Below are 24029 nucleotides of genomic sequence, written 5' to 3'. Positions count from 1 at the left end.
GTTTGTAAACCACTCAAACGATCTTTCTATTTTCTTTGTTTTTTCTTTTTTCTTCCACTGTGTCTCCTCTCCCTCCTTATGGACGTGATTTTTTTTTCTTTGTGGATCCACTCTGGCCTCTCAATGTTTGGTGAAAATTGATAATTATACTGCTTAGAGTTATTTGATGGTTTATACGTGTTTTGCGTCAAGGATAAGCAAATTTTTCTGTCTCTTCTTCCTGCTTTTTTACTAAGGCTTTCTTTTGTTGCTAAACCGTGCACGGCGATTCAGAAGATTCTGTCTTGACGTTTAGGGCAACGTAAATTTACTAGTGTAACCTTGAGTAAGGATACCGTTTTATAAACCTCGATTAGGCGTTTATTTATTTATTTATTTATTTATTTATTTATTTATTTATTTATTTATTTATTTATTTATTTATTTATTTATTTATTTATTACTTTTCAGGCTGAACACGAATTTATACCATAAGGTAGCAGAGCTACAACACAAACAACCACACATACGGTAACATTATCAAGGCAGGGAAACGTATATCATTCCATAATCCCCCCCCCGACCCCCCCAAAATAAAAAGCAGAAAGCACGAGACGCTTGAGCAGCGTGTCATCTCCGCTACTTACCTACGACGCTATAATGGCTGCAAGTACGCAAGAGGCGTTCGTGAACGCCCTGCGACGGGCGGATTAATTCGGACCAAGGAATTACGCCCAAAGCAAATACTTCTTGAAGAAATAGAAATAACAACGCTGTGAAGGCGTCAGCACACGCCGCGAAATGCGCTAACTCGAGCCGTCAATTTCGGCGCGTGCCGTTTGTACGGAAAATCGCAGGTGGCCCGCGGAGCACGGCCACCTGTGATTCATTAACGTGCGCTTAAATATAAACACAATGGTTTTTTTATATGCAACTTCCATTAAAATGCGGCCACCACAACCAATAATGAAACCGCCACCTTGTGCTTAGTAACGCCGCCATAGCCACTGAGCTTTCTAGTATAAAGCCATTCGTAGAACTGAAAGAATCCAAGAAACATTGTTGTCTTTGTTACGAGCGCAATTGTTGGAGCTTCTGCACATGTCCCAATAGTCAGAAAAGAAAGAAAAAAGAAAAATCAGATCCAACGCACATATCGGAATCTATGTGAACCGAAACTTTAGTCAAGCCGGCTGTATTAAATGATGTACAACTAATGGCGATGCGCACAACTGTGTTTACATTTATGCTGTCCAGCGCGCAACCTCGTGCTGTGTTTAAGTTTATCTTTCAAAGGGGGGGGGGGGGGGGGGTACACAACTTTATCCTCTTGAAAGTTTTGCGTCTGTGCGCTACACCACTCGAAAGCTATGCCAAAATGCAGACACCAAATAGGGTGGATGCACAGCGTGACATGCATACGCATCTGCGTCAAGAAGACGAAGATTATGCGTGATACTTCCCGAAGGAATAGTATCGACGGCAGATGTAAGCATAGAGAAATACGAGACATGCTTATACATTCAAGGATTCTTTACATATTGTGTCACAGTATAGCCCATAACCATTCTGGAGGATCGACCAAGGCTGGGCGTGCGCTCGAATTGCTAAATTAAAAAAAATTCATATAAATACAATATTCCGTCTAAGTTTCCGTTGAATATTCCGTTGAATATTCCGTTGAATATTCCGTTGCAATATCCGCTATTTCATGAAGAGGGCAGTGTGCTTTAGAAATGCCCTTGAGCAAGGATTGTTTGTTCAAGTGTTATGCAGAATTATTTTTCTTTAACTACGCAGGACAAATGATGCGCGCTCTCACACGTACATCGTCGATCAGCAAACAGGGTTCATATAAGCCCATTTGCTGGTACTTGCATTTGGCGAACAGTCGACCTTCGCATACATATGCGCAAATATACCTGCCGTGACATCGACCGACCCAGCAGCGGCCACGGCAAACCCTGGAGGGTAGGCAAAGGAAAGTTGGCTTTAAAACCATTAAGTCGGTTCTATGTAAAAGATGACGAGTACACGAGTCAAAACAAGAGTGTTCATTGTATCAAAATTATTTGCATTTCTTTAAAGTAATATAGCTCAGTGTTTCGCGAGAATAGGATCATGTCAGTGACAAAAGCCAGTACAGCCACCGTTAATTGGTGCGTTAGACATGTACTCCCGTGAGCAAAAGTATACGGACAACAGGGTCGTTGAAAAAACTAAATTTCTTTGCAACTAGCATGTATGAACTGAAATTGTCGAGTACACTGGAAGGTTCACAATGCCAAGTTTGGACTGAAGCGCTCAATTTCAAGTTGCATTCACAGGAAGAGGAAAAAATCGGCTTTATCCGGCAATCCCTGATCCGTATACGGGTGTATGCTATGTTTTACGCTGCATAAATCGCAACGAATAATAGATTAAGATTGTTCCCTACATATTAATTCTGCTTCTAATTATGTACCTCTGGTGGAAGAAAATAAACATAAGATCCAACTACCAGCAGTGCAATAGTCAAGTTCCACCGCACGAGCGTACAGCGTCAGCCGAATGCACAAAGCTTGAAAGTGCACTTTTTGATTTCTAAACTCACAGCAGCATATTCCGACCGTCCCAACCTTTGAGTCTGTCACAGATGACATTGGAAGTCAACGAACGCACGTGTAAACATGGTAACACTGCTTCCTCATTTACTACACATTATTTACTGCCCTTTGCAGGTCCTGTTTTATGAACATGCCTGTTTTTAATCAAGCAAGCATTCACACGAAGTTTCACGGTAACTATAGAAGTACCACCATTCTAATTGGCGGTGCCGCCTTAGCAATCTGAGAACTCGGTATAAATGAAAGAGCTACTTTCTTTCTCGCACCAGAATTGCCATAGAAGGGAATAGAAAGGAAAACAGAAATGGTAGCGATTATGCAGAGTCAAAAAGCAAATAACTAATGGCTGCGATCACACACACGCACGCAAACACACACAACACAAACCCACATACCCATGCACACAGAACGCAGGCCCGCACGTATTCTCGCACGCGCATACATGCGGAGACAAGATGTATTCAGGCACTTAGTATCACCACCAGCAGATGGCGCCACCTCCCTTGGTGAATAGATACTAGCGGATGCAGCACGGTGTATACCGGGTTCCCTTGATCATTAAGAGACAGCAACCTTTATCTGTGACCGATGTGGATGTAGAGGAAATGCATACGTACAGGGAAATAAGCGATGGGTGACCTGGACCGACTGCCAGTGTAATATGCAAAATAGATCTTACCCCCGAATGCAGAGATCTAACTTGGCTCGAACTTGACTTCTGGCAGTCTCAAGACAGCTTCGCCGCGCGTCGTAAATCGTGCTTGATCTTGCGGACGACTTGCGAACGACTTGGCTGCGTCGAAATCCCCTCAAGTTCCAAGTCTGCTCCCGGGCTAGCTTGAAACTGACTTCGTGTGTTATTCCAACATGGCGGCCTCCCGAACGGACGTCGCGCGTAGGTTAGCTGCTTTCGAGTTTGCTTGCCACGCCATGGATACAGCATTTTCAGAGGCGCAGCCCTTGCCGAAAATTCCGCGACCCACCCTACGTGACCGAGGGAATCCGATGGAGCTGTACAGCGACGAACAATTCCTCGGTCGCTACAGATTCACGAAGAACGCCGTGCGACTTCTCGCTATGTTGCCTATCCGGGTAAGCGGGGACAACAGAGGACCGCCTGTGTGCCTCCCATGCTGCAGTTGCTGATGGCTGTGATGTTTTACGGCGCTGGCACGTTTCAAACAGTCACCGGAGGTCCGGTCCGCATTCCTCAGTCTACAGTGTGCCGCGCAGTTGGATAGTGACTCTGCTCATCGCGAAGCACCCGCGCCCGATGCTGGTGCGCTTCCCGCAGTCGCGGAAAGATTGATTGCGAGCGTATTTTCTCATCTCCTGTGACTACACATGCCATCACCAGTTATTAGCGGTCACGACCATATTTACGCTCAGCATGCCGAACTGTCACGCACTCATCCACCGAATACGAAACATGCGCATTAACATAATAAAAAGTAGCCCAAATAAGTCAGTCATGCAGTACATGTGCGCTTACCAGTTTTGTGGCGCTTTCCCTTTTCGTTCGCAGCTTCCTCTTACCGCTTTTGCTTCAGGTTCGTCCAGCATTTTTTCCGTTGCAGGTGATCGCGCCGCGTAATCCCGTGGTTGGCATTATAACGTTTTGCTATTTCTTTCCATGTCTGATTCTTCTTGGTCAACGACGCGACATCAGTTTTCTTGCATTCCACAATATGCTTGTAGTCGTTCACGAGTGTCGTCGGCAGGCTCTTTTCGTCTTCTGTAAAACGGGCTGCCGTCTTTCGTTGCGGTGCATTCTCTTGGGAGCAGACCGTGCGTGAGTGCGACATTTCAGCGTCAAAGCCTGTTGACAGAACAGCAGTTTCGTACCAAATGCGGTACGCGGCCGTCGCGCGAGCCCCAAAACTTGTTTTCCTAACAGACGACACTTTCCTAGCAGACGACACGCACTGCCAATTTGCAATGTTTACGACTGTGCCACACTCTCCCTCTCGTTGTTCTCGACAAACCCTCCATGCGAAGTCGACAAATCGTTTGCACGTGTCATTTTATTTATTTATTTTGTTTTTTATCGGGTGTTGTCACCCATATGGGTCCGGGCAGGGGGACTCTACGGCGCTCGGTACTCTTCGTTCGCAGCACATGTTGCAGTTTTTCTCTTGCTTGTGCCTCCGGCCTAGTGCGTTCTAATAGGTTGGTCTTTTCTTCAAAGGATCACGTAGCCCGAGCAGAACAAGGGCCGTCACCTTCCTCTGGAATGCCTATAGGCGAAAAGGGACGCGCGAGCTCCCTCAGAAACCGACCGTGTGCCTCGTCTCGGCCTCTTGTATCCGGTTGCCGGCCCAGACGGCGCATGAACGTCTTGCAGCAATCGAGAACAAAAGCCGTTTAAAGACCACCATACGAACCAACCATTTCGTTCGCTTCTCTACGGCCATTTATACAAACACGCAACAATACCTCAGAGTTAAAGATAAGCTAAAACCAAAATAAGTGTGACAATAAAATTGGTTTGCACTCAAATACACTGTCGCCTAAAAGTGTAGCGGCGACTTGAAAAAATGGTGAAACCTGCAACTCAAAAAACGCGCCAAAACACCGAAATTTGAAGACCACCTAAACCCGCCGGGAACGCGCGCTTTCCGCAAGCAACACTGCCCATCGCAGCGGCGGACGTAGCCAGATGGAATAAGTTTACGCAAACTATACCTCAGCACTTATGCCCTGGTGGAAATTTGGAAAGATACATACTTTTTTGCTGTAAAACGTGCCTTACGCTAATAAATGTATTGTTAACCTCGAACACAGACGAGCAACCTGCTTTTGCGTTGAAGCACAGTCTTGACTTGACGAAGCAAGTCAGCTTGAGCGTCTATGAAACGCGAAAGCCGACTTGGGCGTTTTGAAGTCCGCCTCTTGCTTCGGGCCGACTTCATCAAGTCAAGTCCAAGCCCGATCCAAGTTAGATCTCTGCATTCGGGGGTTAATGTTCACTTCCCTTCCGACAGTTACTACAGGATGTGTTGCCGAGATAGAGAGAAATCGGGGTGGTGGAAGAATGACATTTCCGAGTTAACTCGAGTTGGAAGGTTAGAAAAATGCGGGTGTGTAATATCGGATCAAATTTATCAACGAATCAATCACGTTGTAGTGCTTCTCAAAAGTACAAAAAAAAAGGAAAAATGCGAAGTAAAATTGATACGGGCCCTTTATAACGCGGCATTATTTGGAGGAGGAAATAATTTCAGTGAAAATTAAGAAAACAGACGCAAGCGGGCAGGGCTTCCAGTTTACGCCTGAGACGTTCAACTGGGTACTTGTAAGCGAGAACAAACGGAACAATACTTTTTTTTTTTTTGCCATTGTCCCTTATGGCTCGATTTTGAAGAGGATTAAAGCTAGAGAGGTTGCGGATCAAGGCAGCAAGCGAATAGTTTGTTAAAAGTATGGTGTTTAGCTGAGAGATACATAAATTAAGTAACGTGATCCTTGCGATACCTGGTACTAAATATTTGATTTGAGTAACATCTTTCATTGACGGGGCTATCGGGAAACGCTGATGATAAGCTTATAAAAGAAACTAAAGACGAAAAGAAAAACCCTCAAAGGAAGGCCAGTGCTTTCAGTTAGGGTGTCTTTCAGCACAGCACGCGGGTGAGCACAGTGTGCGACGCTTGGAGTGTTTGAACTTATCCTACGAACTTGTTGCGCATTCTTCCTGTGCAGGAACTCAGCCAGCTCGTTATCAGAAGTATTTTCGTCGCAACCAAGGAATTGAGCATCGATATGATATCGTACCTTTTGCTAAGTGTAAAGCCTTCGACCTCGAGAACAATACTTACAACCAGCGCAAGCGACGGCCTCAGTAACGTCGCAAGGGGCGTGGTTTCATAATTTATTCTCCGCAGTCGTGAAATTCAAATAAGGTAATATTTCTCCCCAATCGCCATCGCTCGCTCAAGAGTAAAGCGCAACAAAACTGCGAAATGTCCATTCGCACAGTCTGCGCGTTTTTTTATTTTTTTTTGGACCACCAATTGCCTTGGTTATTCTTTCTCGTAATCGTTAATTTCTATTTTTGCATTTATGAATCTTACTTTGATGGCGCTGATATCAGCTGCACTACTAGGTTCTGCTCCCTAAACCCATTTATTCATTGGAAGGCTCTTAAATGGTAGCGTTTATGGCTAATAAATTATATATTAGCGATGTTCAAGTTCTGTTACTTATCGCATTCGTTACTGCATGGGACTTAACGATTTTATCCTTGTATTACATTATAAAACCACGATATGAATATGAGGCATGCGGTAGTTGGAAACTCATTCTGATCACATATTTTTTTTTAACGTGCGCCTAACTCCAAGTACACGAACGTAATCGCAACCCTGGGCAGCACACACACACACACACACACACACACACACACACGCACACACACACGCACACACACACACACACACACACACACACACACACACACACACACACACACACACACACACACACACACACACACACACACACACACACACACACACACACACACACACACACACACACACACACACACACACACACACACACACACACACACACACAAAAAAAAAAGATATCGACACAGATAACCAAGCATGCGATTCGCGTTGCTAGTTACATATTCGCCATCCGTATTCCACTAAAGATTAGAAGAAATGTGAACACCAAGGTATTCATAACTGTCAACAGATGGTAATAGAATTTTAATGAGGGAGTAAGTACGCAGACAATGAGTAGTGGTGTGTCGAGAAACTCGCATGCTTTTACATTTAGTTACAGTAGTGTCGTGAGCCGTTTACTGCACCATTCAAATACCCTATCTAGATCGCTTTGCACATTGAGATAACCGGCATGGTTAGTAGAGCGAGAGAGAGAGAGAGAGAGAGAGAGAGAGAGAGAGAGCAAGGACAGGAAAAGCTGGGAGGTCAACCAAACGAGCACGCAGTTTGCTATCCTACACTGGGGGTAACGGAAAGGGGAATAGAAAGAGGGATAGAGTGAGCACTGAGTGCGTGTAGGAGGATGCACAGAGAAACTACAAACGGTCCCTTAAAGCCGGTGGACTTCAAGTAGTGCAATTTTCTGGTTAACTACACAGACATCGGCAGCACATAGTCATATAGTTGAGGCAGAAAGGCAAGTCAGAAGGTCATTAATAAAAATCAGGAAAAGCAGAGGGCCCAAAACGGACCCCTGCGAAACACCATGATGTTACGACAGAATTAGGTGAACGAAAGTTCACCTAATTACTGACTACGGTTAAATACTGACTACGGTTAAAGAGAAATTCCTTAGTCCATGCAAGTAAACTGGTGTCTATATACGTTAAGTTGATTAAGCTTGAAGATAAGTAGATCGCGTGAGACAGAGTCGAATGCTTTAGCAAAATCCAAATATATGCAATCAGTATCAAAGTCACGAGCCACGTCAATGAATAAGTCGTTATTAAAACACAGCAATTGCGTTTCGCAAGAGACTGCTTTACGGTATCCATGGTGATATATAATGAAGAATGAATTGGGCTCAATGAATTCAATGAGGTTTGAGTAGGTTATATGTTCTAAGATTTTTGCTGGAATGGATGTTAATGATATTACACGTTAATTATTGGGGGAATGCGCATCACCAGATCTATGCACAGGGACCACCTTCCCTATCTTCCAATCAGATGGCTGTGTAGACATCTGTAATGACTCTTCGAAAAGCTTTGACATTAACTCTCCTTAAGAAAAGGTCGGTGCCTATATGTGGCGCTGGCTACTCATATTCTGTGAAATGGTACGTATGCTCGTAATGGCCATAATGGAAGCGACGCTTCGAGAAAAAAAAAGAATAAATAAATAAATAAATAAATAAATAAATAAACAGAAGAACGCAGGGGCATTCGCGCACCACAAGGTCGCGTTCACGAACTATGAATGTTGGCACAATATAAATGTTAACACAGTGTGATTGCTCCCAAAATTGAAACGCTCTTTGGTAGTTGCAAATGACCTTACTTATTTCACACGCACCGCGAATAGAGGTTGGAGTGTTAGAGACAACGCCCGCAATCTCGCTTACTTCTCTTTACTCTCTCGCTCTGTTTTTTCTCCGCCCTCTCTCCCACTTCCTTCTCACCACAAGGCTTCTCTATCAGCGCTGCAGCGTAGGAGATATCTCTGCAAGTTCACACCGAACACTTCTTTTCGCACAAGTCCGCTTCGCGAAACAGGCACGGCAGCAACCGGGCTCGCAGCCGCGAACGCCCGCCCGAAAGCCACGCCATGCGTTATCCTTCGTCGACCAACTTCAGCGCTGTGCTACGTGCCCGTTGCAACCGGTGGCGGAGGTAAAACGACTCGGAGTGACCCGGTACAAATGGAGCGTGCTGACCCGAAGCACTGTTCTACGGCGGCGGCGGCGGAGGCATACGGGTGTGCATTGCGAATGGACCCACAAACTCGATCCGCGCGGTTGCATCTCTCGGGCGCGGACAGCGCCAGTGCACTACGCGAACAACCTGCGTTCTACGAGCCGCGCGGCTGTTCCTGGCAGCGGCACTTTGTTTTTTGCGCCCCCCCCCCCCCCCCCCTTTCCCTACGTCGATCCCTGCGTCGGCCGCTCGCTTTGGCCACGCGGTGCAAGTGCGGCGCACTTTCGCGAGAATATTGCCGGGCGCTTAGCCGCACTTCCTGCTGTACGTATATGTATGGTGTCGTTCGAAAAAGATCGCCTCGTGGCATGGACGTCAAGTAAGTTTGGCGACAGCGCGCTTAACACCGTCCGTGGCCGCGCCGCCAGAGCGGAGGAGGAGGCCTGTGTACACGTTGGGAAGCCGAACTAGCAGGAAACAGGTGTCGTGAAAGTTTCGCCGCGCGGCTCCGACGCGGTGAGGTAAAGCAGGCGACAAACTTTGCTTCGAGTTCGCGCCGCGTTCGTTACAGATTTAGACGCTGTGGCGTCTTAGCCAGAGGACACTGGGAATTGCTAACATCTCAGCGCGTGCAGCTATGGCACGCATAACGACACCACAGGAAGTTGAGCGTAGTGACATCAGAATCGAAACGGCAGAGGAGCGATTTTTGCTAAGGTGGTTTTGATTATTATTTCATTATTAAATTATAGTGATTTTTCTTTTGCCGCGTACGCTGCTCCTTAGACGTCTCTATGACAGGACACATACGTAAATCTCATCGCACAAAGTTATTTCTCTTTCAACATCGTCTAACAAATCTTGGCAAGGAGCATCCTGCCCTTTTTTCCTTCTCTGTTCCATTTCTATTCTTCCCAGCAGTCTGGTCGCTACTTACACTGTAACTTCAGGCACAGGCTCCTCAATTCGCTTTCCCTTCCCTGAATCTTAAATCTCAGCAGAAAGACGCTGCACGAGGCGAGCTCTAGCAGAACAGGCGCTAAATACGCGGTTTCAACTCCAAGCTCGCAACTCGCGCGAGTTTAGTGCTTCGCAGGGGCCGTGCAAGCGGCTGTGGGAGCACATCTGCTTAACTTGCAAATTGCGTTTGCGCGATTTAAGCTCCCCCGCTAAATCCCCGCTCGCGAGCTTAATAGGTGCGGCGACGACGTCCAAACGCGATGGCTGAGAAGAACAGGAGGGGGGAGATCGTGCGGGGTCGCGCAGTGAAGCCTGCTTGCTGCGCTCGCTGCGCATTATTTTCTCTGCAAGCAGAGAAAAGCTACCACTGATCTCTGCACTCAGTTGCGGCGTGGTTCACACCCTCACGTTTCTCTCAAAGAAGGAACACTGCGTCACAGCGTGAAGCGAGAGAGGTTCAGTGAGTGGTGTTGTATACCTTTATCGCGAGGGACGAGCGGAGGTGCTCGAATGTCCGTCTTCTGTAAGGCTTGCTCCCGTTAGTTCACTCACAATTTTTTTTTCTATGAACGTCTTCTCTTCAACATCCGGCAGGCATTGTGCCGTACCTGGTGGCAGTTTCGAACTAGCTCACGATCTCCTTTCTGTGATTGTTTTATGTGTGCAAACCTAATAATATTACTATTATGAATAAAATTATTGTTCTACAAATACGGGGGTGGCATACAGGTGAGGATATATTGGCTAATTTTAATAGCTGAAATCTTTGCAGTGGGCACGTTAGTTCGGTGAACTTTTACGTAAGGCCGCCCACGGTCCTAGCGTGATTTGAGGAGCTTTCTGCGCGCCGTTTCTCGTGTCGGCATTTGTCGTTCCGTTGCTGCATGTAATGAAGCGGCTGCTGTCCCTGTTTGAATTTTTCTTAATGACGCGAGCGAACACAATTTCGCGTGCCTTCCCAATTTTCCTATATCGAGAAAGCTGTACAGAAAGCTGAACTATCTGGCGTGAGCCTAAGCAAATAAGGGCTAGTAAAGACAAAAGTCGAGACAACAGAAGACTCGCATGCGATCACGCAATTTAGTTCGACTATATGTAATTCTGGGCTCCGTACACGGGGTACATTTTCAGCCAACTCGGGGACTTCTTAGATGCACCACTTCAAACTTGCACGAACTTACACTTACTCAGTCAACAGTGCCTCTGTAACTGTGATTCCACCTAAGTGACTACCGGAAAGAGAGAGAGAGAAAAGAGAGAGAGAGCCCACGCCTGGCAGCAGCATCGACCGACGTCCAAGCGCACCAACCTCACCTTGCTGTATCTAAACATTTCATTCGCCTTTAATTTCTTTTGGTTTAATGGCTGTTAAGAAAGAAAAAAAAAGAAGTGTCCGTAGCCTTGCATTTTCTTGAAGCATACAGGTGCGGTATGAAGCTTGCAAAACCTACAATAGCACGTCTTTCATCATGCATACAAAGCCTTGCTATAACGCGGACGTGTATTTCCCTGTCACGAAATCGTGCTCACATCTCTCGTGAACTTTTACTAATTTAAGCTCATGAGCTGCCCTATTTCGTAAGTGTTCCTTTTATCATAATTATTTTTTTTAATGACGCGACTTCCAAACACTGCTGGCGCGCTAATCAAGAATCTTCAGATGCAGTCTAGGTGAAGGCTTGCCTAAGTTGAAGTTGAGGTATATTAACAGTTCTGATAAAACATGATTTGTAATGGTTTGAATGTCACAGCAACATATAGCTAGCTGTTTTATTCCGCTCATGTAAGCTTGCTTACGTTACCTTGCGGAAGTGTGCCGCCCGGCCCACACTTCGAAAAAAAAAAACTATTATTAGTATCAAAGCATTCGTAGGAAATTGAATTTAACATCGAAGCTTGGAAATGAGTATTCTATTCATATATAAGTGCATTGCGTATCATCTCGACCACTTTTTGGCATAAAATATGAGACGTGTTGAAGTTATGTTGAACTGAATTGTAATGGGGAGCCCGTCAAAATGTGGACGGCCCTGTACATTACGGGTACTGTATATGCGTGGGGCGTCACGCACAACATCAATTATCACAAGTGCCTCATATGCTTTATCCATGAACGTTCCATGACCACCACTCACATAAAATATATATATATATATATATATATATATATATATATATATATATATATATATATATATATATATATATTCATGACTAGTGAAAGATATTGGTGTGTATAAGAATGGCCTTAAAAGGAAGCAAAGCAAATCCTCCTGAACCGTGCATGCTAGCTGAGTCATCTGCTTCGGTGGAAAGCTGATCGCATTTACACAACAGCACCTTTTTTTTTTTCACACCTTCCGCTTATTCCCTTCTACTCAGCCACCTTGGAGAGACATATATAACCAAAGCGATTGTACTGTAATGGTCGAACAAACCGGTAATGCGCATTTGTGTATGTGCAACCAGCCCAACCATAAACAATTGCCGTGCGTACTGAAAGAAATATATACAGGATGTTTCAGCGAACACTTTCAAAAATATTTAAAGGTTGCCTGTGGCAGATATCACAATTTTAGTTCATGAGCTGGTCTACTCGAAGTGGCGGACAATACTTGCAAAAGAAAAAATGAGATGCAAAATCTACTAAATAATAAATATGCACTAATTAAGTTTTTAATTACTTGCGCTTGGGCCCATATTGCAATTGACAAATTCTAGCCGTGGAGTTCGCAAGGCGGAACCACTTGGAGCCAATTTTCAGAATGATACCAGTTTCGAGATATAAATTCTCGAACTTTGCGAAGAAATGCATTGGCGTTTCAGTTAATTTGTTAACAAAACGTCGTTTGATGTATTGAAGCACACAAGTAACAGGAACGCTAACGCATTTATCCGCAATTTTCGGGAATTCATATCTCGGAAATGGTGTCGTCCTGAGAATTCGTACCTTGGGAAGTCCGCTGCTAGAATTTGTAAATGGCAATGTGGGTCATAAGATAATTAGCTAAACGTTAATTAGTGAATTCTTGTTAATTAGCCAATTTTGCATTTCAATTTTTTGTGCAAGCAGTGTCCGCCGCTTCGAGTAGACCGGCTCATAAACTAGAATTGAGCTGTCTGCCTCAGGCAACATTTAAAAAATTTTGAAAGTGTTCGCTGAAACACCCTGCATATATACGACGTATAGAAAGCGATCGCACTTAGCGGTGGCTTCTTCGCTGGGAGGAAAATCTGTTTAGTATCACGGGCTAATAGCTAATACGCTCCCCTACTACTGCGCCCTCTATGTGTACAACATATGGCGGTGCAACTCTTCTAAACAACTCCAGCTTTCTCTGTTACAATGTTGGCGTCGTAAAATGCGTTACTCATAGTGACGCTAACAGGCGCACTATACAGGCGTGAAAACGTTCGTGAGAAGAGCTAGCAGGCTACAGCATCGGATGATGTGTAAAGTGCTAGCGTGTAAATAGTTTGTAACGTATCTTAAACATTCGTTATACGATGTTGGGCCCTCTGTACCTTATCTAATCAAACTTGTCCGCCATTCCGAGTGGGAACCGATAAACTTGACCAGCCGTGTACACACACACTCCCGGCTTTCTTTCTTCGAGCTATTAGGCTCTTGCCGTCGTGTCACAGTCAGCGAGTGTTTCAAGGAAGCTCTACGCCGAAAAAAATATAATTTCAGTCATGCACAAACAACAAAAATTAATAGGTAAGAAACAGACACGTAATTTATGCGAAACAGTGTCGTTTCCAACATTCCTTCGTCGCCATGCTTTTTTAGGTATTTTATGCAAAACGGAATTTTATCTCCCCCTTAAGTAGCGCCTTCGTTTCCTGCCTCTAACGAGCGCGTGGGCATAGCGAGGAATGCGGTTTCCACGACGCCATATACGCGCACGCTCACAGCAAGCACCATGCACAACATCTCTGACGCCGCCGCCGGCAAACACTGAGCACCCGACTCATCAGCTCCCCGCGGTTCCGTAGAAAGCACGCTCGACGGTCCGCTTTCGATTCCAGGCAAAGGGCGAAGACCTCCGCAGCAAAGTGGTCCAGCGGTCGCACAGCGGCGCGCGCGGGGCCAGAAACCACAACACCGCTAGCTTCAGTAATGGCGGGGCCGCCCTGAGCACCGACTCCTACCCTACAAGAACACGGCGGTGCGCGCAGTGCAAACAGAAATGGTTTGCACGTGGCCGCCGGTTGGTGCGCGCCGCCGCAGCGGGGCCACCCGTTTGCACCTATCGAATTCATCATCCACCGAAGATCGGGGAAAAGGCCAAATGAGTCGTTCCGAATGTCACCACGAAACCCCGCCAAGTGAGAGCGATGGGTTTCGAAGAAAAAAAAGGGAAGCTAGGGGGAGGGGGGGAGGTATGTTTGTGCGTCGAAGCCGCAGGAACAAAGCCGCAGAGTGGCTTCACTCGGTGTTAGCATCTCGCGACAGTCCCGGCACGGAGTTGCAGCTTCATCGCCCAAGAACCCGCGCACGGCGCGGCCAGCTACCGTGTCGATACAACGCGCACCCTCGCTCGAACCGCGCATGTAGTAAGTAGTAAGGTCGATGCCGCTGCCAGGCGTGGGCTCTCTCTCTCTCTCTCCGCTAGAACAGTGGGTGACAACCCCTCCTTCAATGACCCCGGTCATTAACTTAATGGGGTTTCGGGTAAAGGCCGAGATGGGTCGCCCCAAGCACACACCGCTCAAGGAAAAAGAACCTTCCGCGTGCCAACCGCCGCTACGTCGCTTGGTCGCCGCCTTGTGTAAACGCGCCTCGCGCGTTCGACGACGCGCTTTTCGGAAGAGAAGAGGGAGAGTATGGTGGAGAGGCGGGTTTGACTGCTTTACCGACGCTCGGAGCGCAGGGGTATTTTGGTCGGTGCAGAAGAGACCCAGCGACGACGGAACCCGCTGTTCCCGTGGTCTCTATATACGCATGTGCCAGCCGCGCTGTGCTTCCGGTGAACGGGAGGAGCTCCTCGCAGTATGGATAGCTTTAGTCCGAACGTACGCACACATATCAGCGGTGCCGTTTTACCGAAATACCGGAACAGAATTGCAAACTGCAGCGCCGGTCTTGGTGAGACTGTTTATAGCCAGTCTCTCTCTCTCTCTCTCTCTCTCTCTCTCTCTCTCTATATATATATATATATATATATATATATATATATATATATATATATATATATATATATATATATATATATATACTAACAACGTTCATATTTTTCGTTATTGGTAGTGGCTTGGAAAAATAAAAAGTAGCTTCAGAAAAACTACGTCGGCAGAAGAAACTGCGCTACCGGGCAGTCTCAAGTGATACCGCTAATCGTTAAAGATTTCAGTAATTAACGCTGCAATCGTAAATAACCGCTTGAGAGGCGCGCGCGCTAAGTGAATTCTCGAACTGAACGACGTAGGATGTTTACTCCACATCCTGCATTATTTGCGTCAAAGCATGCTTTGTTGCAGTTACTAGCATGTATACGGGGGGAGGGGAGAGGGGGGGGGGCGTGTAATGCTGAATTACACGAGTGTCATGGTCTCGTGTGGGACGAAGTGGTGAAATGAACTCGAATTAAAGCTGAATATATCGATACAGCAGCAAAGGTGCAGCACGCTTAGACACGCCTAGATGTAGTACAAGACATATCTGCTTACTTCATGCGAGTTAGCACCCTAATCTGCATTTAACCTTTTAAAGCTGTACACGATCCCCGTGTATTTACACGGGGACCGTGTAAATACACGCATGTGCAAAGTGGCATCTAGCGCACTCTGTCAGGGTGCGCGCTCTAATTGTAAGCGTATTTAGATTTCACCACCGCAGACTACGTTAAGTTGTTCAAAGCATACAGCTCACACAGGCAACACGTAGAAACAGCTTTCCAAATTTGCGAAGCAGAACCAACGGCTCAAGTGCAGCGCGGGTAGAGGAGGTTGTGCAGACTTTCCTGGCGCGAGAAGCATTATGAGGCCGAGTTTCTCCGGAAAGCAGCCGCAGGCAATCAACTCATCGACCGTATTAGAAAACAGCCACTTAACCCGCGCCCGCTGCTGTTTGTTGGGCGCGCCTGGTAATGCCAAGGAATCGCCCGTTTTGCCTACCCGCTCGCCCGTCGTTCGTCTCGTGTATAGGGGAGAAGTCTTCCCGCGGCAGCGCTGTAGCCGGCCCAGAGCTGCACCCTTGCGCACACCGCCGCTTTGCTGTAACGCTTGCAGTACTTGAACGCAGGCGTTGCCGGGATCCCCGAGGTGCTAACCAGCGGGAAGGATAGAGGTGGTAGAGGAGTGTTGGGACGGTGTGGGGGGGAACAAGGGACGAGGAGGTGGGCGGGTGGGGGGAGAAGCGCGGATGGAACCGCACGCATCGAACGCTGCCTCAGGTGTCAGCGGCGGCCGCAGACTCCCGATAGCGCGCCACGCTTTGCTCCTCGCCTATTACGCGCGCCGAGCGGAGCGGTTCGGCCGTAAAGAGAACGTCGTCCCGTCGCCAATTGATGAGCGAAGCGCCCAGCGCGCTCGCAGCCGCCACCGCTGCGGGCGTCGGAAGGGCGCTAAAGTCGCGGCTTGCGGCTGACACCTTAAATAACGCGCGACTATCGCGCGCCCGCGCTGGCGCTGGCAGCGCGGCGGGTGGCGTTGCGGCGTCGTCCGCGTTGTCGTGCGCCGCGCGCGCGCTTGACGTCTATCGTTCTTGCTGGCGCGCGCGCGTAAGCTCGGCGCTTGACGCGCGACCGCTGCCGCCGTCGTCGACGGTGTTTATATCTTCCGCCGGCTTGCACAGTGTAAAGACGTGGTGCACAGGCAGCCGCCACGCACATCCCTCCGCATCGCGGCTACCCGCCCCTGGGTGCCCTGACACCCCCTCCTCCTCCCTCCGCTCCGCAACCTCGCAGTTTCTTGCGGTCGACCCACGGCTGTCGGGACGAGGCAGACCTTATACACGTGGCCACAAGGGAGAAACAGCGGGCGAGCTCTAAAATTAGGAAGACCGGCTTTCTGCACTGGCGTCACACGCCGCGCGCGTTGTCTTCTTCTCTTCTCTGCCATCGGCTTCGCCTGTCGCACATTTTGAGGCGCGGGTGGAAGGGACGCTCTACATCCGCCTCGCGAGCAGCCGACTTTGAAGGGGCCGAGGAAAGGAAGGGGAGGCCTTCGTCTTCTTTCACCAGACACCGGTGACATGCGCATGCGCACTTTCTTTTTCTTCCCTCTCCCCCGGCCTCCTGCGCGCTTCCTCTCCGTTTCGACATGTGTTTGTTACTCCCGTTTAGACGCCGCCGTTACGTCGCCCGCCGCCGCCTTCTGCAGAGCGCCGTTGCCTTTTTCTTCGTCTCCCAGAGAAGAGGGCCTGCACCTCGCCTACGTCTACTCTTTGTTCTTTCGGTCCCTGTCGTTGCCTGTCGAGAGAGAAGTCCGATTTGTTACTGGCAGCCGCATGCCTGCTTGCTTGCCTGCATCGCTCGCAGGTCCCGCGGGAAAGCCCGCTGTGCTTAAAGGGAATCATTTGTTGTCGCTCGTGTTTGAGAGGGAGTGGGGGGACTAATCATGTCGTGCCAGTGGAAAGACAAGGCGTGCGCTCTCCGAGCCGGTGGCACCCTCACTCCCGGGTTCTGCGCGTGCCCGTTCGGGCACGTCTCCCAAACAAATCACGGAGAAATGACTCTTCGCGACGCCGTTATTTATATTCGCGTGCCTGTGTTTCTTCGGGCGCCTTCACCCGCCAGAAAAGAAAGAAAGGCCTTCCTTCACTCGCGCGACGGTTTGCTTTTAGCAAAAGAACCCTGCCCGCGATGGGTGTCAGAAATCGAGGTGGTGCTAAGATGCGGCGACGTATGCTACGCCGGCCCGCACGATTAACGCGGGTCCTGGGTGCAGTTAATCGCGTGACGGGCCGTTTTAAGGTGAGCGGTGCCTGGACAGCTTGCGAAGACGACGCGTTAAACTGACAAACGATGCGCGCGCCAGAACCCCTACGTGCTGTTGCTGCTTCGCCCGTTAGAAGCATGGCGTGCTGCGGATGTTTCTGTCGGGCGGTTTGCGAGTGCGCGTTAGATGATGACGTGACGCGCGTGTCGGTGACGTAATTTGTGGGTGCAGTGCGGGTAAAATGTATGTGCGTGCGTGTGTGTGTTTAATATAAAGAGGCGGGTACTGACCATTTCTAGGAACCCCTGTCTTCTGCATGAGATCGTTATTCCTCGACTTCGCAGACGCAAACCCTGCAAAGAGGAGCGACATGCACCGGTTTGTTTTCTCAGTCGTTCTCCCCAGTTGCGTGCGACATGAATATATATAGTACGATAGTGCGTGCATCAAGCCCCCGTCAAAAGAACGTGCACCGCGCGTCACATCGCTGCATGGTAGCGTGCGTGATCAACTGTAGCTAACTTTACTTTACCAGGCAACACTACAGTGCGCGGCTGGAAAGACAGACGGCATGTGGTGAAACTATGAAGCACGTTTAGGTCAAAATTCTCTGTAGTTTACGCGACACTTATTTGAAAATGCACGACTAACAGCATCAATAAAAATTTATGCGAAACCTCATGACGTGATGAGATCGACCTTTCATAGTGAGCACGAGGCCTGAATATGCCGTCTACAGTATGGAGACTTCTTTGGGATTTAGTAGTGAGGGTGTTCCTCTTGCCAATATTCAGTGGCCAAAGCGAACAGGAGATATGAAGCCACTATCACCGACTGCACGGAAAGGCATAAAATTTGAAATGCAAATTAAAACACTGCTGACTGCAAACGCTTTCAATGAGGACACAGACAGCGTAGACAGAAGGTAAAAGCCACTTTCTTGCGCATGTGGTGCCCATGGAACATTAAAGGAACACACATGAACAAGAATATGTATGAGCATTACAACGTGCCACGGACGAGGGTTGATAAACCGTACATTTTCAAAATGAGCGCTGAATTATTGTTGATGTATGGCGTAATAATCACGCCAAACTAAGAAACACGCGCATAAGCAAATGCACAGAGCACCAGCTCTTCCGATCGCAATACTAGTAATTAATTATTGCGACGGGGCGGGTTGATGAGTAATGCCACTTCACGCTGTTTTGGCGAATTTGCCTCCATCTCACCGTCTGTGGTATTCTTTGGAAGTTCCTTCTTTTCGGCATTGTCACAGGGACCTGCCCTCTGCCATTGGGCAGTTTGTTTCGTTCAAGGCGGTTCCTTTTGCTAATTATCAGTTCGTTTTGCAGTTTTTCATTTCCTCTAATGTCTTCCGCTTGATCTTTCCCCTTTCTTAAAGACCACGCCGACCGCTCTTCTTGAGCAATCCCCAAAACTGGGTATTCATCTTGCCCTACAGAGAAATCTGACTGAATAATTTCAGGAAACGTTTAACAATGTTACCAAAATCTGTACCGGAGCCAAGCGCCGTTGTATAGAACCTGATGTCAAGAGAGCATAAGGTTTACTTATGAATGAGAAATAATGGCAAGGTCAACAAATAACGGACTGCACGTTAACGTATCTAAATTTCTAACCAAGATCCGGGCACAAATATGCAATTGCGCTGCAATGAGATCATTTGAACATGTTCTTTGATCCGCCTAGTAAACGACAGTTGGTTATCACCTCATTTGCTACTCACGAGTTCCTCCAGCACGATTAGGCGCAGCAGCGCCTGTTCGCTGTTCGATTAAAAAAGAAAGAGGTGTGCCATTTTTAGACGTCCGGCCTCTTTCTTGTTGAAGGCAGCTTAATGGCCGACAGATCCATAGGTCAATCACAGCAACATAATCTCAAAATTTATAAATATTTTATAAATTTGACGGCTTGTCCCCAGTTCGTTCTCAGTGCTAGTGAGTCGATTGCAATGTGAACCGACGAAGCAAACTGTTATACCGCCAAGGTTGACGTAAAGCGAGCGAAATCCCCGCTTGGTTTCGTTCATACCTATAGAACATGTGGCGTATGTAGGACTACTGCCCAAAATTTCGGCACCAGGGATGATATGTAATTTCAAAGCACACTTCTGCATTTACTAGGTCTTCCAGAATTCATTTAGCTCTATTACTGAGCATTCTGCATTCACATAAGCATCATCGCTGCGTCCTTTTCTTATAATCCGAAGCAATGTATGCTTCCACGGTAGCACTGCAGTACTGACTACTTGGTATAGAATTCCAGCTAGTAGCATAAGATATTAAGTCGTTCTGGTTCTTCATCTTAATTGAACACAGTAATTAATCCTAGTATCGTGCTGCCAGACTTGCTTAGCTGTTAGTAGGGAAAAAATTTTTTGGGGAGTTATGTATTAGCAAGCAGCATTCATTGACACGAGCAAGTCAGAGGTTGCGTAAAGCAGTTGTGTTTTGCATCCTTCCCCGCACGATTTTGGCGCATGGCACTTTTTTGGCAGTAAGGAATGCGCCCCGTACAGCACGGATCAAACTTAGAGGTATCACCTAATTAGTATTCGAGCGCTGCTTGCAGCTTAGATAAATTATGGTGTTCATTTTGGACTTTATTTGACACGTGACATGCATATGAGAAAAGGGGCCACACTTTTGTTCAATAAAACAGAAGGTGAATGTAAATTTACCTTGAGTACTGCACTCTATAAACAGGATAACTTTTCTAAACGTGGATACAAATTCCTACGTCTTCTGTATAACCGATGTTCTGTACTTTAAATAATGATAACGGCCGCAGAAGCTTGAATGTTTTGTTAAGCCTGACGGTTCAATCGGCGTCATATAAGTTTACAATATCAGTATGAGCCACGCTGTATACATGCTGCAACGCGACACCCGGCGCCATACTTAGTTATGATTTGCACTGGTAAAATGTTTACTCCGACTGACGTCGAGACCATATACACATCTGACGATAAATATTCGTACCATGCAAACTCAATGGATAACACTAAAACTATGGGTAAATAGGGCCAGTTACCTATATAAAGCGTGAAAATACGCGCAAGTTACTGTGGTTGGAGGTTACTTTCGGTTTTGCTGTATAGTTTGGCCAGTACTGCACGTACCACGCTATATAAATATTTTTTTTTGATAATGTTTTTTGTTAATGCCAGGGGTAAACGAGAAACAAGTTGTGCCTGAATGCGTGTAGAGTACATCATGACGGAAGGGGTCGCGAAACGACAGTGTCGCAAGCCGCGAGTATCTATTGCGTCAAAGTCGCTTTTCCGGCGTTTTATTATTTTCGCCTGTATAGCGACGAGCACGGAAGAAGGGACGCCGTGTAGCGTCGCCGCGCACCCTCCCAGAATAAACGTGGCTCGCCAGCGCCTGCCCGCAGTGTGCCAAGTTTGTTTTGAGAGATGTGCTGGTGCGGCGTGTGATCCACCTGCAGCGTCGTTTCATGTTCGCCGCGTGTCCTTCCTCTTCTTCCTCTTTTCTTTTTAATTCTTGCTGCCCCGCTCCCTTAGCCTGTCAAGCGCACGGCAGAGCACAGGTAGGAGCGGTGCGAGTTTACAATGCCCGCGCGTTGTGCGCGGAGGGACCCTTTGGCGCTTTCCCCGGCGCCCAGAGAGGGGAGAGGTACAGGGGGAAGTCGAGGTCCGACTCCGCCGGCGCCGCTGTACCTCCTTGCACTGCTTCATGGCGGGCGGACGAATTGTGTGCGCGGTCAACCGAAAGCTAAGCCTCGGGAACTATAGAAATCCATCTCAGCTATCCGTGGAGTCTTCGAATTAAACTGCTACTTCGTTCTTACTATAGCTCGCGCATGTATAGTATAGTAGCACAGCTCTTACAGGGATGCAAACGCGAGTTTCGTTTTTGAAAGTGAGGCTTTATTTGCCTACTTTCTCGGGTATGGCGGGGCTGCCTGGCTGTTGGGTCGGCCAAGAAAGAGTTTAACAGGCTCTTGGCAGGACGTATGAAACTAACAGAGATCAGCAATTGACGACAGTGATGTGACAAGGGATGTGAAAACAGAGAGTCCTCCTTCCTTGGTAACAGAGAAGTAGCCGCGGGACGGCCATACGTAGAAAACCCTTATTCTTAGTCGAAACGTGTTTACGTCCCGATTCATGCAGCTACAGAGGAAGTAGCGCTTTCACACAATGAAGGGTTCCGAATCGAGCTGACCGTTTCTCTTACTTTTTTCGTCTCTCAATTCTGGTGTGTCCTGGCTCATTTCTCTTATTGTTCTCTCCGTATCTCTCAGTGGGCAGCCTACTACATTTTGCGAACAAGATGTGTCGAATCTGACTGTAACCCGCCGTGGTTGCTTAGTGGCTGTGGTGTTGGGCTGCTGAGCGCGAGGCCGCGGTATCGAATCTGGGCCACGGCGGTCGCATTTCGATGGGGGTTAAATGCGAAAACACCCGTGTATTTAGATTTAGGCGCACGTTAAAGAACCCCAGGTGGTGGGAATTTCCGTAGTCCCCCACTACGGCGTGCCTTATAAGCAGGTCGTGTGCTTGAAACGTACAACTGCATAATTTAATTTCTTTTAATCTGACAGTATCAATGTCTTGGGTAGGAGAACAGCGCAATTGCGGTCCCAAGAACACGTTATCGTGTCGACTGAGCTTGAGACAAGATATCCAGCAAACGCCACCATGACTAGCAGAGTCGCTGGTTAATACGGTCAAAGTTAGTGTGCGTACGTATGTATAAAGTTGGAGACGAAATCCTATGAGTCATGCATGGTCGCCCCAAACTTGCCAATTCAAGACTGCCAGTTAAGGCGGCGAAGATATGCAAAAACCATTCGCGGACCAGTGGTCCCCGAACTTTCCCTTCAGAATGCACACAAATGCTCAAGTTTAGAAGCTTGGGTCAACAATTCAAGTCACGTCAATGATCACATAAATGAAAGTACAGGCATAATAAACAACGGAGATCATGAACAAGCGCACACGATTTCAGTGCTGCAATTATTCATCTTCTCACATTTCACAGGATGCTTGTTGGCGCTGAACTCACTTCCGAAGGTACGCGTTCCGTAACAACTACCCGCATTGTTTCTGCAGCCGTCCACGGCAAGCACGCAGCAAAACATGGATTGCATCCGCGACGCGGCATCGCAAGGGCGCAGATGACGTTCCCCGAGCCCATCTCCAGCGCTCCCATATATAAATAACTCGACGCTTCATTCTTCAGCCGTGTGGGCTCCGAGGCAAGAATGCGACTCTGAGGACGCTCGCAGGCGCCTAGGACCGGGCCAGGCTGTCAGCTCGGGAGATTTACGGTGATTCGGCCGCATGTATGCGTCACAGTCATGCGCGACGCTTTTCATCACCTGTATGCATCGTTGCAGTAACCTTCGTTGCAACATGCAGCGCTTCGGCTTCCTAAACTTCCGGGTCGACGTACAAGGCGAAAAAAAAACATTAGGCATCAAAGTTTGCAGAGCACGCTATCGTTGCCTGACGTTTGCGAGAGCGAATGCGTGTGCACCATGGTGGCGTGTTAAGTGACGTGTCAGAAGTCTTTTTTTTTTTTTCTTTGAGATGAAGCCGCGCTCAACTGCGGTCGAAAATATTCTGGAGGAAAAGGAGGAAGCAGAGTAAGGCGAGAAGGAAGCAGACGGTATTGCTACCGGCTGGGTGAGAGTGCTTTTCCCTCGTTAAAAAGGGTGAGTGAGAGGCCGAACTGCGCAGGTGGCGATTTGCGCGTAGGGCAGAGGAGTAAACAAAGAACGCGCAAAGGGAATCATTTGCACTTTCTAAGGCTAGGCTAGCAGAGGCTGGATATTTATTTATTTATTTATTTATTTATTTACTCTTTGGTCGTTAACCCTTTATTGCACCTTGTTGCATTTGCGCAACGTTGCGATGAACGGCGTTTAAAACAGAAGCAAAGGCCGTTTGGAGCTGCCTGTACACGTTGTTGCACTTCCGCAACATTCGCCTAAAGAACGTGCCGCCTTGTGCTGCCATCTGTGGTCATCCTTCGCATCTTCTACCAAAACAAACGTGGCGTAGGCGGCGCGCGCCCGCGTGCAGTGGGTGATACGGGTAAGTTTTGCATATTGTATCTGTATTTCTCCATGGGACAAAGCGCAAAAAAATTCTTACGCTCAGCTCCACCTCCTCTTGATTCTGTAGATAAAAAAAAAACAAAAAAAAACATGGTTATGTTGCGCAAATGCAACAA

The 24029-nt window shown here is 47.6% G+C and overlaps 1 protein-coding gene across 2 annotated transcripts in view; it reads right to left on the bottom strand.

Annotated features, from left to right (window-relative positions):
- The window catches only part of pb (homeobox proposcipedia), a 101362-nt gene that overhangs the window by 26379 nt on the left and 50954 nt on the right, over positions 1-24029 (bottom strand). Inside the window, exon 2 of one of the 2 annotated variants that reach the window (XM_050178087.3) lies at positions 18090-18152. The exons of the other annotated variant lie outside the window; for it this stretch is intronic. Within the exon in view, the coding sequence (XP_050034044.1) occupies positions 18090-18152 (63 nt within the window). The remainder of the gene's footprint in view (positions 1-18089; positions 18153-24029) is intronic. 2 annotated transcript variants of the gene reach the window in all.

Source organism: Dermacentor andersoni, chromosome 5 (assembly GCF_023375885.2).
Source record: "Dermacentor andersoni chromosome 5, qqDerAnde1_hic_scaffold, whole genome shotgun sequence".
NCBI lineage: Eukaryota > Metazoa > Arthropoda > Arachnida > Ixodida > Ixodidae > Dermacentor > Dermacentor andersoni.
Note: the sequence above shows the minus strand (reverse complement) of the source record. Positions and strands in the feature narration are given on the sequence as shown.